Consider the following 23,523-nt stretch of genomic DNA (forward strand, 5'->3'; position numbering starts at 1 on the left):
GTGTGTGCCATGTTGGTCTCCCAGGCATTCACGGGCTTGCTTTCTTTGCAAGAGTGGCAAAGGCTGAGAAACAAGCAGTGAGCATTGCTCGTCTGCTTTGCTGTAGCGTTTGTCCCACTGGCTGGTCAATATTGCGGCACTAGGAAGCTTCTGGAAGAGGGAGGTCAGGGAGAAACCCTCCACTCCTGTCCACTGGGTTCTTTATAAACACATCAGAATTTGGGACTGATCACAAAACTTAAGTTTATGAGTCATTCTTTATTAAATCACATCTTTATTCACAACCTTGGGTGTACAGGACAGGACGTTCCCACCGCCGGGTGCCTGAAAGATGACCATTTTATAGCACACGCACCTGTCCAGGTGTCCTGAGACATGCCGAGCAGCAGTGCAGGGAGGCACGATTCGAACAAGTGTCGTTTGAGGTCCTGTTTTCTTTGGACACATTCTGAAGTCTGTATTATGATATCAAAAGATAACTCAGAAAAGCAGTATTTAAATGAACTGGTACACCACAGTTAAGCGAGAACAGACTAACCTGAAACGAAAGGAGTGCACACCACCATGTCTGCAGTTCTCGCTCCTTCCCATTGGCTTTTGTTGAGCTCTGTCCAGTGCACAGCTGCCGCTGATGGCTTGGAAACAGGCTGGAGATGGAGGCTGTGGCCGTGGCAGCTGCCCTGGGGTCACCGTGCTCTGGGACACATGCCATTCTGTTCCTAGCCTCTGGGGTTATGGAGTCTTCGGGCCAGGGCTGAGGGTGCAGGCCTGATGGCTCCTCTCTGTCTTCTTTACGCAGGTGACAGCCTCGCTCCTAGGCACGCCTTCTAGGACCAGCTCACTGCTCATCCTAACAGAAAATGAAAACGAGAAGAGGAAGTGGGTGGGGATTCTGGAAGGCCTGCAGTCCATCCTCCATAAAAACCGACTGAGAAACCGAGTCGTGCACGTCCCACAGGAGGCCTATGACAGCACGCTGCCGCTCATCAAGGCCGTGCTCACAGCTGCCATCGTGGGTGCGTCTCGGTGCCTTGTGGGAGGACCTGAGACAGGGTATCAAGTGGCACTGCGATGCCAAAATCCAAAATCTTAAACAGTCCCTTTGAATTTACAGAGTTTTTCCATTTTAAAAAGCAAACCATCTCTGCTTACACTGCTGATTTTCTCGATGTTCTCACTCCTCCCACTTCTTCCTACAGATGGGGATAAGATAGCAGTGGGTCTGGAAGAAGGGCTGTATGTCATCGAGATTAACCGAGACGGTGAGTTTGCAGGGCCGGGGGTCATGCTTCCTTTGGGTGAGCTCTCAGGTCCAGCCTGGTCAGTACAGGCAAGCACAGGATAGTTCGTACAAACCTTCCAGTGCTAACACTGAGAAACCTTTCAGTTTTGAATTCACTTGATGCATAAACTAGTTCACAATGTTAGAGACCTTTATAAATAAAGAGAAGGGCAAATAGCTGGGAAAAATAATTTGCAAAAAAGAACAAAAGACAAAACCAAAAAAGCAAAACACAAAAATTTGCAGCAACTGTAGGAAACGTTGAACAACTGGGTGCTTGGGACACAGTAAACCACGCTGTGGTTTGCAGTACACAGTTCAGGCCCCACTCAGTGCCTGACCACACAGTGAGTTAGCGTCAGGTTCACTGAGTTCCTCCAGCGAGGGGTCCAGGAACCTGGGGGAGCCTCCGAGAAGAGGGAATGCGTGCTTAATTCCTAGTTGCATTCAGGCTGCACTTGAGAGAAGTTTTATGACCTTTGCTTCAAATTCTGACCTTCCTTCTTCCCAGCAAGGAAAGGCAAAAATATCCCCACACCTGCGTCGGTAGCCGAGTCTGAATAGAAGCCTCAGGAGCCTAGAACTAGGCCTGGGCAGGGCCTTCGGATGTGTTTGTCCCACCTCCTACCCCAGAACAAGGGGCTGTTTGGAGTGAGAAGCATTCTCTCTCTGCAGTTCTGTAGTGTTCTGGAGTTAAGAAGAGTGTCTGGTGCCGCATCAGCTCCAGGCCAGGTGTGGCTGCTGTGGCCTGCCCAGGGCTGGTCAGTCCTGAGTGACCCAAGGCCTCTGGCTCAGCAGCTCCTGGGGGAGACCCTAGCCCTGTTGGGCTCAGTTAATCGGGGTTAATCGGTTAATCGGGGGTCAAGTGAGGAGCTCTGTAAGAAGCTGCTGAGGCTGTTCCCCCAGGTTCTTGGCTCAGGGATGGGCTGGGATGAGGTGAAAACCCAGCTGTGGGCACGAAGGGCCCAGTGAGAGGAGAAGAGACAGGCGTGCCACTGTGCTGTGCCAAGGCCAGCGCCGACCCAGCAGTGACGGCGCGGCCGGCAGCGCCCCAGCCTCCTTCCCGCCTCTGGGCAGTGCTCGGCGCCCTGGTCAGCGTGCCACAGGTGGGCGGGAGGCCTGCATGAAAGCGTCTCCCAGTGAGCGCACTGGGGGAGTGCAGTGTCCGAGATGAACTGGGGCACGCTAGGAAGCCCGTGTGTGTTAGAAACACTGTCCTGGCAGCTCTGAAAAGGGCTGTGCGAGACCAGCACTGCCGGCTGTGTCCACCTGGCAGTCGTGGGGGGAAGCCTCGCGGAGCCCTGCCCAGAGCCCCGGCTGCAGTCCCTGCCTCCAGCCTCATGCCTTGTCTCCCTGCTGCAGTCATCGTCCGTGCTGCCGACTGCAAGAAAGTGTACCAGATCGAGCTGGCGCCCAAGGAGAGCATCGTCGTCCTCCTCTGCGGCCGGAATCACCACGTGCATCTCTGCCCGTGGTCCTGCTTGGACGGGGCAGAAGGCCACACTGACATCAAGCTTCCAGAAACAAAAGGCTGTCAGCTCATAGCAACTGCCGCGCTGAGGAAGAGCGCCTCGACCTGTCTGTTTGTGGCCGTGAAACGGCTGATCCTTTGCTACGAGCTTCACAGAACTAAGCCTTTCCACAGAAAGCTCACTGAGTTGGTGGCTCCAGGGACAGTGCAGTGGATGGCTGTGTTCAAGGACAAGCTCTGTGTTGGCTGCCCCTCTGGGTTCTCTCTCTTGAGCATCCAGGGGGACGGGCAATCCCTCAACCTGGTAAATCCCAATGACCCCTCACTTACGTTCCTCTCACAGCAGTCTTTTGATGCCCTTTGTGCTGTGGAGCTCAAAAATGAGGAATACCTGCTTTGCTTCAGCCATATGGGATTGTACGTGGACGCGCAAGGCCGGCGGTCACGCGTGCAGGAGCTCATGTGGCCTGCAGCTCCTGTCGCCTGTAGTATGTATATGTTTTTCTGTTGCCACCGCCGTGGCTGCTTTCACACGGGCAGTCAGCATGTGTCCTTGGCTCTGGCCGCCCTCCAGTCCTCAGCTGAGCAGTACACAGCCGGTGGGGGCGGGGCACACACTCCTCTGCCGTAGAAAACGGGGCCCAGGTGTGGGATCCCAGACAAGCTGGGGGGCTTGCAGGGCAGCGCCAGGGAGCAGGAGGCTCATTCTCTGAGCAGGCCCCTCAGCCAAAGAACCCCCAAGGTTTGGAGGCCTTTGGGCAGAAGGCTTGGTTTTTTAAAAAGTACCCAGCATTTCCTTTTTTAAAGGCATTCCTTTTGATAACTTAGAAATATACACACAACCATAAGCTAAAGGTTTCTAGCGGCCAGAAAAAAAGGAGCTACAGTGTCCAGGTCAGAGTCCCCCCTTGAGCAGGTATTGTTCTTAGAGTGCTGGATGCTGTGTGGGAAGCAGCGGGGCTTGCTCGTTCCTGTTAAACGCCTCTCAGGGCGTGAGACCTCTGGAGGCTGCACCTGCTGCCGGCACTGCCCACCCAGCCTGCCCCACTCATTTGTGAAAGGCCCTTCCTGGGATGCCAGCCCGTTGGCTGAGTCAGCACCCAGCCAGCTGGAAAGCCCTGAGCAGTGGAGGATTCCGAAACTGATTCTGAAACAGACTTGTGGGGGCAAAGGTTTCTTTAATTTCCTACAAGTAATACCTTTGCCTGTTTCAGCTCTGGCCTCAGTGCAGGCAGCCAGGTGCCTGTGGGGGTGGGCCCAGGAGCCCCAGGCAGGCCAGGGAGGCCCCCCTTCTGCCTGCAGGGGCGTGGGCAGGCTAGGGGCTGCTGGGCAGACCCAGCGGGAAAGGGGACTGGTCATGTTGCCAGGAGACCCCTGTCCTCACTGGCAGCCAGCTCAGAAATGGCCTCACAGCCACCCAGGAGTGCTGCCTACAAGGTATCTTCATCTAGAACTTGAGGTTTTGAAACTTGTAGTGTCAAGAAGAACCCAGTCGCTCAGGGCGACGGTGACGTCCCCACCTCCTGTACGGGTGCCCCCCCACTCCTTAAGGCGGTGACCAGCCCTGTTTCCCGGGAAGAGGCTGAGGCCTCAGAGCTGGCAGTGCTCGGCTCACCGCATCAGAGGCCAGGCTGCGCCTCAGGCACCAGGCTCCGGGGCTGTGTTCCTCCCACGATTCCTGCTTGCACCTTTCTTTAGACTAGACCTGGCTGTTCGTCAGTTAGCAGCACATCACAGGTTTCTTTCAGCGCCTCGCTCAGGAAACCCCTCTTTCACAGCAGTTAAAGGAGCTGCCCCACCGTTCCCTGTGGAGAGCTTTCCTTAGAAAGTTCCTTCAGGGTCAGCTGATTGCCCTCGCGGCTGTAGTTGAAATGTCACTTTGGAGGCTATTTGGTGACCAGTTTCATCAATCTTTTATCTACTTCCCAAATCCTGTCTTATTATCTTTTCCATTTTCGGAAGAAAAGGGTTGTTTGTGCAGCCAGTTTGGAATCTGCAGCGGAAGCATAACGGAAACTTGTTGAAAATTCCTCTTCACTTAGTGAAATGTGGTACAGTAAAGGTTGATCTTCACCCTGCAGGCTGTGAGGACCAGGGCTGAGCGGGAGCCTCACCTGCTCCCCCTCCTGCTCCAGGCCGGGCGTGTCAGCGCCCTCGGCCACCCCAGCCGTCTCCCTGGCAGGGTGATGGGAGTGGACACCCACTGCCGCTCTCTCCTGCAGACACGCCAGGTGTTTTTCTTATTGCAGCTCTAAGTGTGCGGAGTGCCCTAGACCTCTGCAGCCACGGCACCTGCAGCCTTGGCCTCACGTCTGAGCTGAGAGCCACTCGTGTCGCTGTGCGGCAGCGCACTGTGGCCTGCAGTGGACAGGGGCCAGGCAGCCCAGCTCACCGACCTGGCAGCCCTGTTCGAATTTTAAAAGAGCTGAGTCTAATTAGTAAGCTTTGATTAACAGTCACTTATTAGAAGAAACCTAAGTGGAAAAGATAACTATCTCTTAAAAGTCATCTTCACCATCTCTACTACAATTTTTTAACAGCATTTCAGGAAAGTGGCTGTGGCTCAAGCAGTTGAGCTCCCGTTTACCACATGGAGAACCCAGGGCCTCCTGGTTAAAAAAAAGAAAGAGAAAGAAAGAAAGTCACCCCAGACCTGCGGGGCGCGGAGAGGCGCAGGCCCCGTGTGGCAAAGGACGTGCCAGATGATGCGATCAGATAGAAAAAACCCGACACTCCCCTAAATGAAAGACTGTCTCTTAGTGACAGAAGTGGCGGTGGAACGTCCGTGCGTGTGTGGTTGTCGTGGTTCGAACTCGGCGCGGGAGGTGGGTTCTGAGTGGGCGTATGAGGACAGGCGGCTGGACCCGCTCGTAGCCCCGTGTACCCGGCACGTTGGGCCCCGGGTGCCGCCGCCGGCCCGCAGCCCTGGGCTCACCCGCTCTGCTCTGTGCCAGGTTGCAGCGCCTCCCACGTCACCGTGTACAGCGAGTACGGCGTGGACGTCTTCGACGTGGACACCATGGAGTGGGTGCAGACCATCGGCCTGCGGAAGGTACGGCGGGGGCTGCGCGGGGTTTGCCGTGCCGGCCGCGGGGTCTCATCCTCCTCTGGTTCCCTGTGCAGATAAGACCCCTGAACGCCGAGGGCAGCCTCAACCTCCTCAGCTGCGAGCCCCCGCGCCTGCTCTACTTCAAGAGCAAGCCCTCTGGTAGGCCTCCTCGGACCTCCCCTGGCGGGTGGCGGGCGCAGCGCGGCACGGGTCCTGGTGCTACTCGTGCCTCCCGCAGGGGCCCTGCTCAACGTGCCCGATACCTCGGATAACAGCAAGAAGCAGATGCTGCGGACGAGGAGCAAGAGGCGCTTCGTCTTCAAGGTCCCCGAGGAGGAGCGCTTGCAGCAGAGGCGGTGAGCGCGGCCCGCCTGCCCGGGCCCTCGCGGCAGGTGTTGGCGCCGGAGCCGGGAATCTCAAACGGGTTTTCTTCTCCCCAGAGAGATGCTCCGAGACCCAGAACTGAGATCCAAAATGATATCCAACCCGACCAACTTCAACCACGTGGCCCACATGGGGCCGGGCGACGGCATGCAGGTCCTCATGGACCTCCCCCTGGTGGGTCCCGCTGCGGCGCCCCGGCCCGGGGGCTCCACTCAATTCTATCCTGTCCTTCCCTGTCCCCACGGACAGCAGGCCCCTCGGCACGGGCTGCGACCCGCACACCTGGGCTCCGCTGACCCCAGAACTGCTTCTCCTCGACACAGGCGTGGGCCTGCCTTGGCCGCGGCCCCTCCTCAGGCGGGACGGGCGTCGTGTCCATTAGTGGTCACTGCTTCCAGCTGTCAGCTGTCAGCCAGTCACTTCCCTTTTATCTCTCTTCTTCATTTTAAGAAATAGGTTCTCTCTTGAATTTGATGGGCCTGAAATTGCTTCTGCCAGTTCCTAGCTCAGAACTGCCCTGCTGCTGGGCCAGAGGGCCCGCCCCACCGTCTGAGGAGCGCTGGGCTCCCGGCTCCCGAGCCTCCGCCTCGCCCCCGCGGTGCTCAGACCTCTGCCTGCCCCAGCCCAAGCGGCTCGGCGAGCTGCTCAGTGTCGCCCTCTCTGCCCGCAGGAGGAGCGGCCTGGCCCCGTGCCCGCAGCCCTGGCCCGGCAGCCCCCAGCCAGGACCAAGCCGTACGTCTCATGGCCCTCGTCAGGTACGCAGAGCCCGGCCGGTGCGGCCCCGCGCGGGGGGCCTCCAGAGGACAGGGCGCCGGGCAATGGTTTACAGAAGACAAAGCGGCACTTATTCTGCAGGTGGGGTGGAGCCCGGAGCGGCCGTGCCTCTGCGGAGCACGTCAGACCCCGACCAGGACCTGGACAGGGAGGTAAGGCTTGCCAGAGCCCAGGGAGGCGGCCGTGGGCCCGAGAAAGGGGCTTCGTCTGCCTCGTGTTGCCCGGGCGCGGAAGGAGGGGCGCGGGGAGCAGTAGCCGGGTGGCCGGGGCCGGGCACTGCCCCCACACCTTGAGCCCCCCCCCCGAGCTCTGCCCCCACACCTTGGGAGCTCCCCTCTGAGCTCTGCTGCCTGTGCTGACAGGACAAGGACGAGGGCCAGGGGGCAGCGGCCTGGAGTCCATGGGGGGAGAGATCCGCCGAGCCCCTCCAGACGAGAGCTGCCCCCAGAGCCTGGCCCCGGCCCTCCAGGCCCCTCTCGCCCATACCTGCCTCCCTGCCCCCGCCAAGTACCCCCATTCCCTTGTTGGGGGCACCACCCAGAGCTCGGCCAGCCCGACTCCAGGGGCCCTGCAGCCTCCACGTTGTGGGGAGCGAGACAGTTGTGCTCACGCCTGGGAAGTGAAGGCCGAAAGCTCCAGCCGCTCCTCCCCGGAGGCCACCCTCCCTCCTCGACTTCCCTGCCTTGCTATAGCTGTTTCAACGTGACGTGCAGCTCGTTGCTTTCTCTTGAAAGCACAGTGGGCTTGTGCAGCCTCTCAGTCCCCCTGCTCCCCTCCTGGCCGTGGCAGAGGGCAGGGTCCACGGTGAGGAAGCACCTGCCACAGGCGCCTGGGCGGGCTTGTCTGCGCCACCCGTCCTCCAGGGTGCACCTCGCTGTGCCTCCCGTGCTCACACACGAGGACAGGTGCTGGTCCGGGAGCTGAGCGCGCCCTGTGGGAGCAGGGCGGCCCTGGGGGGGGGGGCGCAGTGGGACCCCCAGCAGGGCGCACGGGCATGCCAGCTCTGGCCAGCTCCCTCGGCCTTGGGGTGCAGGCCTGCGCGGCAGCTGGCGCGCATGGGCACGGGCCTGGCTCCTGGGTGGACGTCGCCGGGAAGTGGCGCTGGTTCTTGCCTGGGAAGGGCACGTGCTTTTCTCTGTTCTGTCGGATCCACCTCACGACTGTGAGGACTCTTCAGTTAAGGGTATTGTCTGTTGCAAGTATTTTTCCAGTTTCACTAACCGCTTAATTCTGTTTCGTAATTTTGTTGATGGGTGCTTTATTGGGCAGTTTTTTTCTCTAGTCCACTCTGTCTTTCTCAGTATGGCTTTGAGGGTCTTTTCCTGCTTAGGATAATAAATCGGCTCGTGTCTTCTATTCAAGTGCTTTGTAAGGGTTTCTTTTGTGCTTGGGGTGCTCTGTGCATCTGGAGAAAGCGTGCGTGAGAGAGAGACAAGAGGGCGCCTGTGAGGGCCCCGGTGGCTTGCCTTCCGCAGCGGGCCGCCCTCCGCACCCCTGGCGTCCCTCCTCCCGGCGCGCTCGTCCTGACACGCTCGACTTGGGCGCTCCTGCCCTGTGCCCATGCCACCTGCCGTGGGTTGAGTCTGGCGGAGCATCTTTCTCTCTATATTCATCTTGTTTAGAAATTTCTTATTGTTTTTCTCCTTGAGATAAATTTTAAAACTGGTTTGTTGACTCCATAACGAAAAAGTAAAAATTAGTGTTGAGATTTTATGGGGGTTGCTGAGAATGTTCGGTTAACTTGGGGAGCACTCCCCACCTCGACCTTCCACCCCGTGCGGCACCGTCTCGCCAGGAGGGGCTCCCTCGGGTCCCGCACAGGCGTTACTGGCCCCGCAGGAGCTTCAGGTTTTCTTGATATTGTGAGTCGAATGTGATCTGCCGCCCCGTCCACACCGGCGAGCGGCTTCTGGTGTGTTGTATCTCGCCACCCGATGGCTTCGATGGCTCCAGAATTCAGTCCCTGGCCGTGGAGTGTGGGGGCAGCTTGGGCACTTGGTCTCTTGACCCTGCGTGTCTGGTGCTTTGCCTCTTGGGCCCCTGGCTGGGCTCCTTGACGAGGAGCGACTAGGGTCTGAGCTGCTTCTGCTCCGGCCTGGCCTTCACCCCGAAGGCCCCCGGTAGGTGGCATTTCTGGGCAACACCATCCTCCTGGCCAAGGAAGGTTTTCTCTTCCCACCTTGGTAAGAGTTTGCAATAAGGAAAGGGCGATGAATATCAAGCAGATACTTTTTTAACATTTTCCAAAGGGACCTTCATGGATTTTTTCCATGTCCTGCTAGAGGAGTAGGACTCTGCATCCTTAGAGTAAGCCCTCCTCGATCTCAGTGTGGCATTCCTTTCATACGTCAAGATTGCATCTGTGATCATTTTATTGACAATGTCTGCACCGACGTTTATGCATAAAATCGACACTTGTCTTTCTTCTTCTGTGCCTCCCTTGGCAAGCTTTGTGTCCAAGGCCAGCAGCCTCACGCACAGAGCTGGGGCGTCTTGCAGCTCTTGGTGCCACAGCACAGGGATTGTGTCTACCTGATGTTTGGAGATTATCCCACCCCCCTCAGAATGGCTGAGGTCAGGGACTTTTAGGGGGAGGTCTTTTTCCCTCTCAAATGTTTGGCTTCCAGAAAAGTTACAAGAATAATAGAACCACCACCCAAATACACTCTACTAACTCCTTTTACCTTGTTTGATTGGGGTGGGGGACCTCCTGCCTGCCGCCCCGGTCAGCTCCCACTCTCGTCCATTGTCATGTTCAGACCCAAACCGGGTTGCCTTGACCATGTCCTCTGGAGGGCTCTTAAACCCAGAACCCAGCCGAGAACTGTGGGTTGCACTGTGTCGGGTCTTGCTCATTTTTCGTCTGTGCCCGGTTTTCTCATCTGCCATGGCATCAAGAGGGCTTTGGAAAGTCCAGGACAGTTACTACATGGATGTCCCTCTATCGGAATTTGACTGATTTTTAAAAATGGGGTCAGCAGTGAAGGCTCTTCCCCCTCTCAGTCAGGCACCACTTCTCCCCAGGGCTGAATACACGAGAGGGCATGTGTGTATCAGAAGGGATATTGCCCTGAATGTTTCTTTTCTTGTGCTTTTTCTGGCTCTGGTACAAGGGTAATTTGGCCTCACAGGATGATTTAGGAAGTGACTGGCTTTCTAATTTGGAAGGTGTGGTGGGATTCAGCAGTGACACCATCTAGTCCTGCACTTGTCTTTGTTGGGAGGACTTTGATTACTGATTCATTCCCTTTGCTTGTTTTTGGTCTTTTATATCTTCTTGTGTCAGATTATGTAATTTGTACTTTTCTAGGAATTTGTCTGTTTCATCTGGTTTTTGAAAGTATTCTCTTAAAATCCTTCTTATGTCTGAAAGGTCAGTATGTCCCCATTTTCCTCCCTGACTTGACTTGTGTTGTTTTTTCAGTCAGTCTGGCTAAAAGTTTGTCGATTTTATTGATCTTTTCAAATAACCAACTTTTGGTTTTATCGATTGTCTTTTTTTTTTTTTTTTTAAGATTTATTTATTTCTCTCCCCTTCCCCCCCCCAGCCCACTCCAGTTGTCTGTTCTCTGTGTCTGTTTGCTGTGTGTTCTTCTTTGTCCGCCTCTGTTGTTGTCAGTGGCACTGGGAATCTGTGTCTCTTTCTGTTGCGTCATCTTCTTGTGTCAGCTCTCCATGTGTGCGATGCCATTCCTGGGCAGGTTGCACTTTCTTTGGTGCTGGGCAGCTCTCCTTATGGGGCGCACTCCTTGTGTGTGGGGCTCCCCTACGCGGGGACACCCCTGCGTGGCATGGCATTCGTTGCGCACATCAGCACTGCGTATGGGCCAGCTCATCACACGGGTCAGGGGGCCCAGGGTTTGAGCTGCGGATCTCCCATGTGGTAGACGGACGCCCTGACCACTGGGCCAAGTCCACTTGCCTTGATTGTCTCTTTAGTCCCCCCCTCCCCAGATGGCTCCCTCTTCTGTAAGCTCGCTGTGCCAGCTCACTATATACTCATCTTTTTAGGAGGCACTGGGACCTCCCATGTGGGAGGCAGGTGCCCAACTATGCTTGCTATCTGCTGTTCATTGTGTGCTTGTTTTTTGGGGTTTTTTAAGGAGGCACTGGGAACTGAACCCAGGAACCTCCCATGTGGGTGGGACGTGGCCAATTGCTTGAGCCACCTCTGCTCCTTGCATGTTGTGTCTCTTTGTGTTCCTCATTATATCTCTTTGTTGCATCAGCTCACTGTCTTGTCTTCTTTAGGAGGCACTGGGAACTGAACCCGGGACCTCCCATGTGGTAGGCAAGTGCCCACCTGCTTGAACCACATCTGTTTCCCGTTTTCCTTTTAGAAATTTAGTAAGTCATTTGTGGGGTCGAACCTTGGGTTTTATGATCTCTCACAAGCAAAATCCAGGACCAGGTGAACTGTTGTGTGGAGAGCGTATATTCGTTTAAGAAGAAAGGAAGGGAGCAGTTGCCACATCTGCCCCCCACACTCCCCTCGTGGGCGGGCAGCCTGCTCTGCTCCCCTGGGTGTCAAGGGTTGGTGGCCGAGGGGGGCAGAAGTGCGTCCCGGGCACGGGTGCGAGCATCGCCCGCGCAGGCAGGCGGCTGGTTCTCACCCGGCCCTTCCTTGTTTTGCCAGCCGGACTCGGACTCCACCAAGCACTCGACCCCGTCTAACAGCTCCAACCCCAGTGGCCCCCCGAGCCCCACCTCCCCCCACAGGAGCCAGCAGCCCCTCGAGGGCCTCGAGCCGCCGGCCTGTGACGCCTGAGGCTGCGGCAGAGCCGGCGGGCGCTGGGTCAGGGTGTCCAGGAAACGGAGACTCGACTTGTAGATACAGAGATGAAGACAAATCTTTATTATAATAATGATCTCTATTGTTGGCGGCGGGACACCAGCCCCACCGCCCGCACAGCCGGGAGGCGACACTGTTCCGTTTGCACATGAAGGGCCGGCACCTCACCGCTCCTGTCCTGTCCAGGCGAGGCGAGACGTTGCGGGCCTGCGCCGCACCAACTGGCCTCCCTGGCAGGGACCCCTCAGGCCTCCTCTCCTGGTGCCTGGAGGTGCTTCCCAGGACGCAGGAGGATGCCGGCTCCGCCTCTGGAATTTGGAAGGCAGAGCAGGCAGAGGCTGGTGGTGGCTTCTTCCCTCACGGAGCTGTCGCTGTTCGCGCAGGAGTCTTTCTGCCGAGCTTCATGCCCATTGCCGTGCCCCCCCCCCATCCTGGGTCCCCGTCACTGTCCCGAGTCTCACCAGTGTCCCCAGCCGTGAAGGCCAGCGCGGCGCTTCCTCCTGCATCCCCTGCTTCCGCAGCCAGCGCAGGCAGATCCAGGGCCCACTGGTGGCCAGAGCCCAGGGAGTGGGCCCTGCCCAGCACCCGCCACGTGTGAACCACACTCCGTGTCTTGGCCACCGTGCGTCCCGCGTCGGGCCCATGGCCCTCCATCACTAGAGGCCTCGAGCGCGGCCAGCAGACACAGCGCGTCGTCCCTTGCTCAGCGCTGGCACCACCCGCGCCACCTCCTCCTGCTGGGTGGCGTCCTCCGCATGCTGCAGGGGACATGCACTTCCCGTGAGTCGGCACTGAGTGACGTGGCACCGTCGGGCCTGGGCCCCGTGTGTCCCCCCAGCACCTGCCGCCCCACCGCCCCCCCCCCCGGGCCTCTGCTGGGGCTGGCACCTGCTGGGGCATCTGGGTTTTACTTTTTTAATGTAAGTCTGAGTCTTTGTAATTATTGAATCGTGAGGACATTTTTGAACAATTTACCTGTCAATAAAGCAAAAGACGGCTGTTTTAACGTTCTCGGCGCCTTGTCTCGGTGTGTGATGATGTGGCGCCCTGAGCCCGGCCTGGAGCTGCCCAGGCTCCGACTAAGGACTCAAGTGCTGGGACTCCGTGTGGCAGCCTGTGCGCGGGGGGCTGGGAAGGGGCAGGGGGAGGGGACCCAGGGGGGGAAAGGGAGGGGGGGACTGGGGGGGAGGGGGGAGGAAAAGGAGGGGGACCCGGCTGTGTTGCAACCAGGTTTCTGGGAAGCAGGCCGCCCTGCCCGGAGGTTGGCTCTCAGCCTAAGCACAGTGGGAGCCCTCCAGGGGGCCTACCCCAGGCCCCAAGGAGGAACGCAGGCGGGTGGGCTCCTCTGTCCTCATTAGCACCGTCCAGGCCAGAAGTGAGGGCCCCACACAAGGGCCCTGGCACACCTTCCCAGGACAGGGGAGGCCAGAGCCCTGCAGGGGGAGGGCAGCTTGGGGGTGGTGGGGGCTACGTGCAGGGGCCGAGGGGTCTGCCTGCAGGGTCCTCCACTAAGCTAGTTCTCAGTGCATCGAGGGAGCTGGCCGCACCGTATGGGGTGCGAGGACAAGCTGGTGCAAAGTGGGGAGGCGCCCGGCGCCGAGCACGGACGGAAGCAATGGCTTCACGGTGCCGGCCCCGGGCACAGAGCCCCTGGCGCCCCGGCATGCCCGGCCAGGGGTGCAGAGACAAACCTCAGGCTCCACACCCACCGTGAGGGGGCAGAGGGGCGCACTTGTCCTGGCAGCCTCCACGGGGAGGTGCAACAGGGAGACGGCGGGACAAGCTAGACAAAGCAGGGCTGGGTCTGGTGAAGGGCCGTGGGGAGCGGTGGGCAGCTGGAACTTTGGGGTCAGCTTGAGACCTGGGCCTCAGGAGGCCGTCACGAGGATAAAGGCACACAACGGGGCACCCCGGGGCCGTCGGGCCAGGGGTTGCTACGCCAGGACCCACAGCCAAGACCCCAGGACCCACAGCCAAGACCCCGCGAGCCAGCACCCTGGGGTGGGCGGGGCCTTGGTGGTGGTTAGGCAAATGCTCGTGTCGGGGTTCCAGTTAAGACGGTGCGTCACTTGTGTGGACACATTGTCCGTGCACCCGGTGGTCGCCGGGCCTGGGAAGTGCTGGCTGGGCCTGACCAGGCGCGAGCCCTGACCCCTCCCCGCCTGAGCTCCTTGGGTCTGGCCTTGCAGCGCTGGCAGCCTCCCGGGTGCCCGGGGGGCCGGCGAAGGCAGGGTCCTCTTGCCCTGGCATGGGGGGGGGCAACCACCACCCGGGGCCCTGCTCCCCCAGCGCCCGGGACGCGCCCCTCCTGTGTGGCCTGCCACCCTTGCTGCCTGCGCGGCCTTCACCGCGGGCGGCGGGGCGGGATGCGGAGCCGGTGGTCCAAGGCGACAGCGGTGCAGGACACGCTTTTATTGGACAAGGCTACCCTTGGCCCCGGCTGGGGTGGCGCAGGGAGGACGCCGCGGGCCCGGGGCGGGCAGGTGGAGCCCGGCGGGTCAGGCCTCGGCCTCGTCCCCGGCGAACAGCGGGTTGACGAAGTAGCTGCGGCTGGCGCTGCCGGCGGCCGCGCGCGGGGCCGGGCTGGGGGGCCCGGCCGGGGGCTGCGCGGGGCGCAGAGTCAGGGGCGAGCCCCGCCCCTCCCCGCCCCTCCCCCGGGGCCGCCCCGCCCTCACCTGCGCCTGCGCGCCCGCCGCCGGGAACGCAGGGTTGTGGAAGCCCAGGGGCGCCGCGGGGGCCGCCTCCGCGCGCCGCCTCCACCTGGGGGGGACACTGCGTGACGCCCGCCGCCGCGGCCCCGCCCCCGCCCGGCCCGCGGCGTACCTGGGCGCACCTGAGCCTGCCCGCCCGGCGCAGCAGCGCCAGCAGCAGCGCCAGCGCCAGCAGCAGCAGCAGCAGCGCCGCCGTCACGCCGCCCGCCAGCCCCGCGCGGGGCCCCGGCCCGGCCAGCCCCGCCGCGGAGCCGCCCCCGGCCGGCGCGCCCGACGTCCGCACGGTCGCCGCCAGGACCCCGAGGGCCTCGCCTGGAACGGAGCGGCCGGCCTCAGTCTCCCGCCGGGCGCGGCCGGGCCGGGGCGGGGCGCGGGCGGTTACCGTGCTCGACGGCGTCCTCCACGATGGCCCGGGCCAGCCGCCCGCCGCCGCCCGCCGCGGCCGCGTCCTCCGCCAGCACCACCTGGATCTCCGTGGCGGCCTCCTCGGGGGCCGCGGCCTCCCGGGATCGAGGCGTGCGCGCCACCTTGGAAATGGCCACTCGCAGCCCCTGGTACTGAGGCTGGGCCGGGGGAGACGACAGAGTTGGCCGCTGGGAGCAGGGACAGGGGGCGGGCAGGTGGGCAGGAAGTGAGCAGGTGGTGGGCAGGAGATGGACAGGTGGATAGCAGATGGGCGGGAGGTGGACAGGAGGTGGGCAGGTGGTGGGCAGGAGGTGGACAGGCGACAGGAAGGGGACGGGTAGGGGGGCGGGGGGGCAGGGGTCTGGCAGGTGGGCAGGAGACAGACAAGTAGGTAGCAGATCGGCAGGAGGTGGACAGGACGGGCAGGTGGGCAGGGGACGCGCAGGAGGTGGGCAGGTGAATAGGAGGTGGGTAGGAGGTGAACAGGTGGTGGGCAGGTGGACAGGAGGTGGGCAGACGGGCAGGAAGTGGACAGACAGGTGGACAAGTGACGGGCAGGTGGGCAGGGGGCGGGCAGGAGGTGGGCAGGTGAATAGGAGGTGGGTAGGAGGTGAACAGGTGGTGGGCAAGTGGATAGGAGGTGGGCAGACGGGCAGGAAGTGGACAGACAGGTGGACAAGTGACGGGCAGGTGGGCAGGGGGCGGGCAGGAGGTGGGCAGGTGGGTAGGTGGTGGACAGGAAGTGGGCAGGAGGGGGAGACAGTCGCGTTAGCGAGGCGGGGGCCGTGCTGGCGCCCTCCCGCCCCTTACCAGGGCCAGGAAAGCGCGCAGGAGCCGCGCCCGGTACCGCTCCAGGTCAAAGGCGGCGCCGTGGGTCAGTGTCACGATCGCTCCTGCGGCGGGAACGCGGGGTCAGCGCCCAGGAGCCCGGGCCCCGCAGGGCAGCAGGCGGGGCGCGCCGGGCCGCTCACCGCAGAGGTCGCAGCACTGCCCCACGGGCCGGAGGGCGTCGAGGCAGGCGGCCGGGGGGCAGCGGCCGCCGCGGGGCTGGAGCAGCGCGGCGCAGATCCACGGCTGCGCCTCGGCGGTGCCGCACACGCAGCCCGAGGGGTCGGCGCAGGCCGCGGGCCCCACGCGCAGCGCGCCCGGCCCGTGGAAGCGCAGGCGGCCGGCGCGGGACGCCAGGAAGGCGGCCAGGTCCTCGTCGCGCGTGAACGTCTGCGGGCGCGGGCGGCGGGCGCGGGCGTGAGGCGCGGGACCGCCCCTCCGCGCCCCCCGCGGGCGCGCGGCCGCCTCACCTGGCCCAGCGCGGAGACGCTGCGCACGCGCACGGGGCGCGCGCCGGGGCCCAGGCCCACGCGGAAGGCGGCGTCGGGCGGGAAGACGACGTCGTCGTGGCGGCAGGGCACGCGCTCGGCGTCCACGGAGAAGAGGCCGCTCGCCGAGTCCCCGGAGCGCCACAGGAGCGGGTCATGCCACCAGAAGCGGTCGGGGTCCCGGAAGAGCGCGGGGGCGCCTGGGCAGGGGCGCGTCCCTGAGCCCCCTCCGGCCCCGCCGGGCCACGCCCCTCCGACCACGTCCTGGCCCCGCCCTCCCGCCTTGGCCCCGCCCTCCCGCCTTGGTCCTGGCCCGCGTCCCGTCAGCCATGCCCTCCCATCTTGGCCCCGCCCCGCCAGGCGCGCCGGCCCCGCCCTCCTGTCTTGGCCCCATCCTGCCAGTCACGCCCTGGTCCCGCCGGCCCCTCCCCCTCCCTCCTTGGCCCCGCCCCCACCTTGGTCCTGTCCGCGTCCCGTCAGCCACGCCCTCCCGTCTTGGCCCCGCCCCACCAGACCCCGCCCTCACGTCTTGGCCCCGCCCCCACACCTTGGTCCTGCCCCGCGTTCCGTCAGCCACGCCCTCCCGTCTTGGCCCCGCCCCATCAGTCACGCCGGCCCCGCCCTCCCATCTTGGTCCCGCCCCCGCCGGGGCCTCTGCTGGACTCGCCCGGCTCCCGTCCCGTCGGCCCCGCCCTCTCGATTTGGCCCCGCCCCGCCTTGGCTCCGCCCCCTGCCTTGGTCCTGCCCGCCACCCCTCCCTCCTTGGCCCCGCCCCCCACCTTGGTCCTGCCCGCGTCCTGTCAGCCAACCCCTCCCGTCTTGGCCCCGCCCCGTCAGTCGCGCCGGTCCCGCCCTCCCGCCTTGGCCCTCCCCCGCCGAACCCCGCTTGGCTCCGCCCCCACCAGGCCCCCCCCGCCTTGGCCCCGCCCCCGCCTTGGCCCCGCCCCGCCGGGCTGTCCGCGGGGTTCGCCCGGCTCCCGCTCCGGCCTCACCTGCGCCGCAGTCCGCGTCCAGGCTGGTGTCGGCGGCGCTGAATCCCGCCCCCGAGGCCAGGACGAGTTCCCCGTCCAGTGGCAGGAGCTACGGGAGGCGCGGTTGAGGCGACTCCGCGCGGTGGGCGGGCGAGGACCCCGGAGCGTCCCGCCCCCGGCCCGTGCGCCGCGAGGGCCGGCCGCCTCCCCCTGCCTGGGCTGGCGCGGCGAGCGGGACCCGGCAGGCACCGGCAGGCGCCGGCGCTCGGAGGAGAGCCGGGGCGCGGGCCGGGGGCCCCCAGCCAGGGGCCGGGGAGGGGCTGAGCCCAGGACGCGGCGCGCCGCGGGCCTGCCCGCCCTCCCGAGCACCCCGAGGAGGGCTCCGGGCGCCAGGAACGACGTCAAGACCCCGAGAAGCCGCCGGGGAGGCGAAGGCCACGCTGGGGGGCGAGGGCGCGCAGCCCGGCGGGGCGGTGCCGGGGCGAGCAGGGCGGGGGCCGAGGGCTCGCCCGCACGAGGAAGGGCCGCGGGAGACAGGCGGGACCTCGGGGTGTGAAGCAGGAAAACAGAAGCAAAAAGTGATCGTGGCAGGGAAGAGTGCAGCAGGTAAGCCGAGCGCCAGGAGGCGCTCGCGGGGGGCGGGAGGGGCCGAGAGGAGCGGAAGTGCAGGTGCCAGAGTCCCAGGAGGAGGGACGGGGAGAAGAGGACAGGTTCGGGGAAAAAAGGAAAACAGCGAAGGAAAAATTTCCAGAATTGAAGATAGAAAACCACATCTGGACGGTCTCACTGAATGTCGACAAGGGAAATAAGGAATCTCCACACCTCGAAGTGTGATCGCAAACTCACGGCTATCAAAGAGAAAACATTTTAATCACTTCAGAAAGAACAGCTTATCCAGGAAGGAAAAAAAAAATTAAATTCAGATTTCTGAGCAACAACATAGATGCATAAAGATAGTAGAGTAACATTTTAAATATTAAAGGAAAAGAGCTTAGATCTAGAAATTTCTCTATCTGGCCATACTGTCATTCAAATGCGAGAGCATAATGGAAATATCCTTAGGCCAAAAAGGCTTCGGAGCGATTGTCACAGGAAGATCTACACTGAAAACATGTTTGGAGGAAGTAAGAAGGGAAACAAATCCAGAAGCTGCAAAGAGCTATGGGAAGCAGAGATGAAGAAATAAATACCTTTGTAAATAAAAGTACTGTTCTCTTTATTAAAAAAAAAGAGTTAAAAACTTGTAATAAATCGTGGTTGTGGGAAAGGGCAAACACTAAAGAACTTAATTGTTAGAGGAAAGATATTGAAACCCTTAAGAAATCCACAGGACTATGAAATTTGAAATTCATCAGTTTCTGGGGAAAAAAAAGCCTTCTCTTGACAGAAGAAACAATAGACCAGTAAACTTTCAAGAAATTAAAATGTTGAAGAGCTCCTATTCCCAGAGACCCTAATCCAAATTGTTTTGCAGGTGAGGTCTACTAAACTCAAGAAACAATTAATTCCTTCTTATACAAGTCATTCCAGAAAACAGAAAAAGAGTGAAAGCTCCCTGTCCATTTTATGAGGCAGCGTAATCTTGATTCCAAAACCAAGTGAAGGACAAGGCAAAATAAGAAATATTATAGGCCCATATTATAAATGCAGGTGCAAAAATCCTACACAAAATATTAGCTAACAAGATCCAATAACGTACTAAAAAAAAAAAAATAGTAAAAATGAAGGGGAAAAAACAAATAAATAAAAAAATAGTGATTAAGTAGGAGCCAAGTCCCAAGAATGCAGGATGGCAAGTCTGTGCATGGGACAATCACACCTCCAGGGGCCATGCCATCCAATCTGGCCTTTTATATGATGATGTTCCATCAGATGGAATTGGAGAGCCTTGTGTCAGCAAAATTGGTATGTTATGACAGAAGTAGGTCAGTATTTTGAAAAAGTGGCAAATTTAGTAACTCACAGGAAGCTGCCAGGAGGACAACAGACTTGCAAGGATGGTTCAACCTCAGAATATGTATTAATATGCTAAAGGAGGAAAAGCACATCTCAATAGAAAAAGATGTTAAAGTTCAACAACTTATTCATGATTTTTTAAAAAGCTGCTAGCAAACTAGGCATAGAATAGAATTTCCACCATTCGATGAAGTTTATGTACCAAAAACCCACTGCAAACATTACACTCAATGGAGAAACTTGAAATGCCTTCTCTTTAACAAAGGAAAGTTGGAAAGGCTGCCCACTTTTGCCACTTCTTCCCTAACCTACTAGTAGAGGTCCTGGCCAATGCTATAAGGAAAGAAAAAGAAACTATAGGGGTTAGGACCCAAAGAGAAGAGGAAGCACTCTCATTTGTAATAATAATCAACTAAAGGATATAATTTTTAAAAATAGGGCACCATTCAAAATGCCAATACTGCACAAAATATATGGGGAATATCTTAAGACTCTAATCAAGAAAATGGATGATCTGCAACCACCATGAGACAGAAGTCGACTTGAAACAGAAGAGGGGCTCCACTGGCTCTGAGGACTACCACGGAGTCGCTGCACGGAACAGCGTGATGGTGGCCTGAGAACAGGAGAAGGGACAAGGGAACGGCAGAGAGCGCTCAGAGCAAGACCCAGGCTTCAGAATTGCTGCTGCTTTTGAAAAGCACCTACTGAGCCACCCTCAGGATAGAAACTAAGGCCTGAGGCCCCCAGATCCTTCAGGAGTTTGGGCCGAGGGGGGGGGGGGCACCTGGCCTGGCTCCCAACCCTAAAGCCCCAGACAGAGTCCCCCACCCATTCTGCCCCCCACTCGGGAGACAGCAGGCGACGGCAGCGACCCCACCCAGCCTGCCGCAGGCTCTGCCGGGAGCCTCACCGCCGCAGCCCAGGAGATGGGTGCGGGAAGCTCCCCCGTGTTTTGGGCTCGGCGGGCGGTGTGGTCTGTGTGGCAGCTTTGCCACCCGCCCTTGTAGCCCTCGTAGCGCCAGAGCAGCTGCAAATGATACTAAGGGAGTGGGTGGGGCTGGTCGCCTGTAAAACTTTAGGGACACTGACATGTGAGTTTCATATACTTTCCACGTGCCACAAAATACTGTTCTTTTAAAAAAAGTTTTCCAGTCATTTAAAAGTTAAAGAACTTCCCTCACCACAGGCGCGGGGCCTGGCTTTGGTCCGGAGTTTGCTGACCCTGCTGTGAACAGCGACATCGGCCATCGTCCCCACAGACCTTATCAGAGCCTTTACTGCACTGGGGCGCCCCGGCATGCGCCCCTTCCCCCGTAATCCCCACCACTCCCCGGGGCACCGGTGTTGCGTGAAGTCCTCGGGGAGACAGCGGCCCCCAGGGCTGTGCCCGCGGAGACTCAGCGGGGCCGGGGCGCAAGCCTTGGGGCGCACGGGCGCCTTCGGGGCGGAGGGCGAGGGGACAGGAGGCGACCCCCTCCACTGCCGCGGGGCCGAAGCCTGTCCTGGCGCTGCGCGACCAGCCCTGGTCCCCGACCCCCCGGGGGAGCCCCCAAGCCGAGGGCCTGGGTCTCGAGGCCCCGCGCCGCCGCCCGCGCCTCACCAGGTCCGAGAGGCCGTGACCTTCGCGCACCAGGACGGACACGAGCTGCGGGGGAGGTGGCGTCAGCGGGGCGGCGGGGGCGCGGGGGGGCCGCGGGAGGGGCGGGGGAAGCGGGGGCGCGGGAGGCCGCGGGGGGAGGGGCGCGGGGGCGGCGGGGCGCGGGGGAAGCGGGGGCGGCGGGGCGCGGGGGCGCGGCGGGGCCGCGGGAGGGGCGGGGGCGCGGGAGGGGCGGGGGAAGCGGGGGCGCGGGAGGCCGCGGGGGGAGGGGCGCGGGGGCGGCGGGGCGCGGGGGAAGCGGGGGCGCGCGTCACCTTGTCCGCGGGGAACTCGACGGCGGCGCCCGCGCACGGGGTGCGGTTCTGGCTCCAGTTGGCGGCCGCCTCGAAGTGCGTGGTCGGGACCCAGAACTTGTAGGCGGCGCGGGCCGGCGCTGCGGGGGCGCGAGGCTGAGTGTCCCGGGGGATGAGCGCCCCCTCCTCCAGGACGCCCGCCCGGGGGCGCCGGCAGCCGAGGACAGCGCGGGGCCGGACAGCGACAGCAGGGACAGGGCGGGGGGCCGCGTCCGACCCAGCGTGGGCGGGGGGGGGCTCCCGGAGGAGCCGACCCGGCGGGAGGGGCCGCTGCGGGGACGCACCGCGAGGGCGCGGAGCGCGGAGCTCGGCTGCGGGGGCCTGCGGGGGCCTGCGGGCGGGGCCCGGGGGAGCTGAGGGGAGCGGGACGCGGCAGGTCCCCGGCGCTGGGGGCCGGGTGGCACCGGGGAGGCGAGCCTGGGTGCCCTCTGGGCCCGGGAAACTGAGGCAGGCTGTGGCGGCCCCGCAGCCGCGCGCGCGGTGGCTGCTCTACGGAGGGGCTCGGAAGGGTCCCATTTCGCCCGAGGGTCCCCCCGGGGCCGCCTCGCCGCCCGCGCCTCCCCGGCCGCGGCGCCGCCCCTCCGCCCTCCCGCCCGGGCCTCGGCGGTCTGGAGGGACCGCGGCCTCCCGGCCTGTCGGGGACCCTGGGCGGCCCCGCCAGCGCGCGCGGAGTTACCGCAGATCTGCAGCCACAGCAGCAGCTGGCCCAGCGCGCCCATCGCGCCCGCACCCGGCCTCGCCGCCCGCGGACTTTGCCCCGCGGGGCCGCGTGACCGGCGGGGCGGGGGGGGGGGGCGCCAGGGCCGCCTACACGTTCACCGCGGCCCGCCCGGGGCCTCCGAGGCGCCTCCCGGCTCTTCCCCCCGCGCCCGCCCACCTGGGCCTTCAGACTTGGCCTTGCCCAGGAAGCGCCGCTCGGCAGGACGGACCTGCCCCACGAAATGGGGGGGGGGGGGGCGCGCACAGGCCCGGGGCCCCCCTCCTGCAGCTGCCCTCGTTCACCCGCCCCGCCGAGGGCTGGGCAGCCCCTCCACGAGGCTCCCCTTCTGCCTCCTGGCACGGAGGCCGCCCATGCTGGCTGGGTGCTGGAAGGAGGCATGGTGGGGGGTGCGTGGCTCGGGGGGGGGGGGACGGTCGAGAAAGACGACTTTGCGGGTGCAGAGCTGATGGAGGGTTGTGGGTTGTAGAAGGACAACAGCAGAGAGGCTGGACAGATGGACCGTGTTTGACGCAGTGTGTATGGTTGGGTGGCGGATGGCGAGTGAGTGGTTAATAGCGGGCGGATGGTTTGCGGTGGAGGCTGGAGGGTATTTCTATTTTCAGTGGATGAATGATGGGAGATGGTGGGTAATTAAGTGAGTGGATGGTAATCCTGGGAGGGTGGACCGGGAGTGGTGCATGATGGGTGGTAGATGAGTAAGTACACGGGTCAGGATCTTGCGTGGCGGATGTGAAATGGTGGGCTGAATGACGGAGGACGGCTTGGTACAAACTGGCCAAGGGCGTCTAGCTGGCCGGTAGAGGTGACTGGCTGGATGGAGCATGCTGAAGGTGGAAGTGGACGGCGGACGTGGCACGGTGGAGGAGGGTGGAGGTGGATGCTGGGTGGTGGAGATGGAGATGGAAAAGAATGGAAGGAGGATGGTGGGGGGTGAGTGGTGGACGGTGGAGCGTGGAGATGGGTGGTGGAGGCAGATAGTCGAGGTGGGTGGTGGGTCGTGGAGGGGGAATGGGAGAAGGGGGAAGCGGTGGGTGGTGAGGTGGATGGTGGAGTTGGAGGGTGGAGGTGGGTGGTGGGTGGTGAGTGGATGGATGGCGGATGGACAGAGGACAGTGAATTGTGGAGGGACAACTGAAAATGAATAGGAAATGGGTGACATGAATGTAGGTAGCTGGCAGTGGATGAACGGATGCTGTTTGGGTAACTGGGCGGGTGGTGGGTGGTGCTGTTGAAAGGATGGTGCATGATAGCTGGTTGGAGGGAAATAATGGGGTGGGTGGGTGCTGGGAAAATGAATGGTGGTCCGATAATGGATGGATGGAAGGCTGATGGGTGAAAAATAAACTGCAGATGTTGATGGGATGTATATGGGTGAATGGTTTGTTGAAGAAATGGTGGGTAGGTGAGAAATAGGGTGCTGTTTGTGGAGCTGGGATGGTGAATGGATGGGTAGATGGTGGTAGATAAGATGAAACGGCAGAGGAATCGGTCAGTGGTTGAATGAATTGTCAGCGAATGGCGGAAAAAGATGGTGGATGGGGGACAGCCCAGAAGGCGAGGGTTGTAAATGGGTAGACGGATGGCGGAGGATGGTGGCTGGGGAGGGAACGCTCGGGGCAGGTGTCCTCAGTCGCAGATGGATGAGAGGGATGTGGAGGGCTGGGGTGGCTTCACCAGGCGGATGGGTCTCCGCATCGGGCACATGGATGGGTGGTGGGTGAATCGGGGTGGGAGGGGT

At 61.5% G+C, this 23,523-nt stretch overlaps 2 protein-coding genes across 8 annotated transcripts in view; one reads left to right on the plus strand and one right to left on the minus strand.

Annotated features, from left to right (window-relative positions):
• The window catches only part of CDC42BPB (CDC42 binding protein kinase beta), a 153,130-nt gene extending 140,367 nt beyond the window's left edge, over positions 1 to 12,763 (plus strand). For both annotated transcript variants that reach the window (XM_058291275.2, XM_058291279.2), the window contains exons 28-37: positions 800 to 1,016; positions 1,200 to 1,262; positions 2,645 to 3,241; positions 5,708 to 5,805; positions 5,877 to 5,961; positions 6,041 to 6,158; positions 6,243 to 6,360; positions 6,857 to 6,941; positions 7,042 to 7,112; positions 11,597 to 12,763. In XM_058291275.2, coding sequence (XP_058147258.1) covers positions 800 to 1,016; positions 1,200 to 1,262; positions 2,645 to 3,241; positions 5,708 to 5,805; positions 5,877 to 5,961; positions 6,041 to 6,158; positions 6,243 to 6,360; positions 6,857 to 6,941; positions 7,042 to 7,112; positions 11,597 to 11,728 — 1,584 coding nt within the window. In that variant the 3' untranslated portion in view covers positions 11,729 to 12,763. The remainder of the gene's footprint in view (positions 1 to 799; positions 1,017 to 1,199; positions 1,263 to 2,644; positions 3,242 to 5,707; positions 5,806 to 5,876; positions 5,962 to 6,040; positions 6,159 to 6,242; positions 6,361 to 6,856; positions 6,942 to 7,041; positions 7,113 to 11,596) is intronic.
• AMN (amnion associated transmembrane protein) lies at positions 11,793 to 21,835 on the minus strand. Of its 6 annotated transcripts, XR_009184350.1 has the most exons (13): positions 21,741 to 21,835; positions 21,026 to 21,144; positions 20,715 to 20,759; positions 17,177 to 17,264; positions 16,167 to 16,384; positions 15,840 to 16,086; positions 15,679 to 15,761; positions 14,846 to 15,026; positions 14,586 to 14,775; positions 14,428 to 14,512; positions 12,728 to 12,930; positions 12,214 to 12,510; positions 11,793 to 12,060 (listed from the first exon to the last, which is right to left on the minus strand). XR_009184350.1 is itself a non-coding variant. In XM_058291292.2 (11 exons), the coding sequence occupies exons 1-11, from the start codon at positions 21,781 to 21,783 to the stop codon at positions 14,251 to 14,253; spliced, it is 1,404 nt and encodes a 467-aa protein (XP_058147275.1). In that variant the 5' UTR covers positions 21,784 to 21,835; the 3' UTR covers positions 14,150 to 14,250. The 6 variants fall into 6 exon arrangements, 4 of the variants coding, with proteins under 4 accessions (XP_071069755.1, XP_058147275.1, XP_058147269.1 ...); XR_009184352.1 differs by lacking the exon at positions 14,586 to 14,775; XM_058291292.2 differs by lacking the exons at positions 11,793 to 12,060; positions 12,214 to 12,510; positions 12,728 to 12,930 and adding an exon at positions 14,150 to 14,355.
• Positions 21,836 to 23,523: the final 1,688 nt, after the last annotated feature.

Source organism: Dasypus novemcinctus, chromosome 3 (assembly GCF_030445035.2).
Source record: "Dasypus novemcinctus isolate mDasNov1 chromosome 3, mDasNov1.1.hap2, whole genome shotgun sequence".
NCBI classification, from domain to species: Eukaryota; Metazoa; Chordata; class Mammalia; order Cingulata; family Dasypodidae; genus Dasypus; species Dasypus novemcinctus.

Excerpts from the sequence above, each read along its gene's own strand:
- AMN (XM_058291286.2), bottom strand. The coding sequence starts at position 21,783 with ATGGGCGCGCTGGGCCAGCTGCTGCTGTGGCTGCAGATCTGCG. Across the intron at positions 16,385-17,176 it reads GGACGCGGACTGCGGCGCAG|GCGCCCCCGCGCTCTTCCGG; the intron begins GTGAGGCCGGAG and ends GCCCCTGCCCAG. Across the intron at positions 15,027-15,678 it reads TGCGCGCTTTCCTGGCCCTG|CCTCAGTACCAGGGGCTGCG; the intron begins GTAAGGGGCGGG and ends CCCCCGGCCCAG.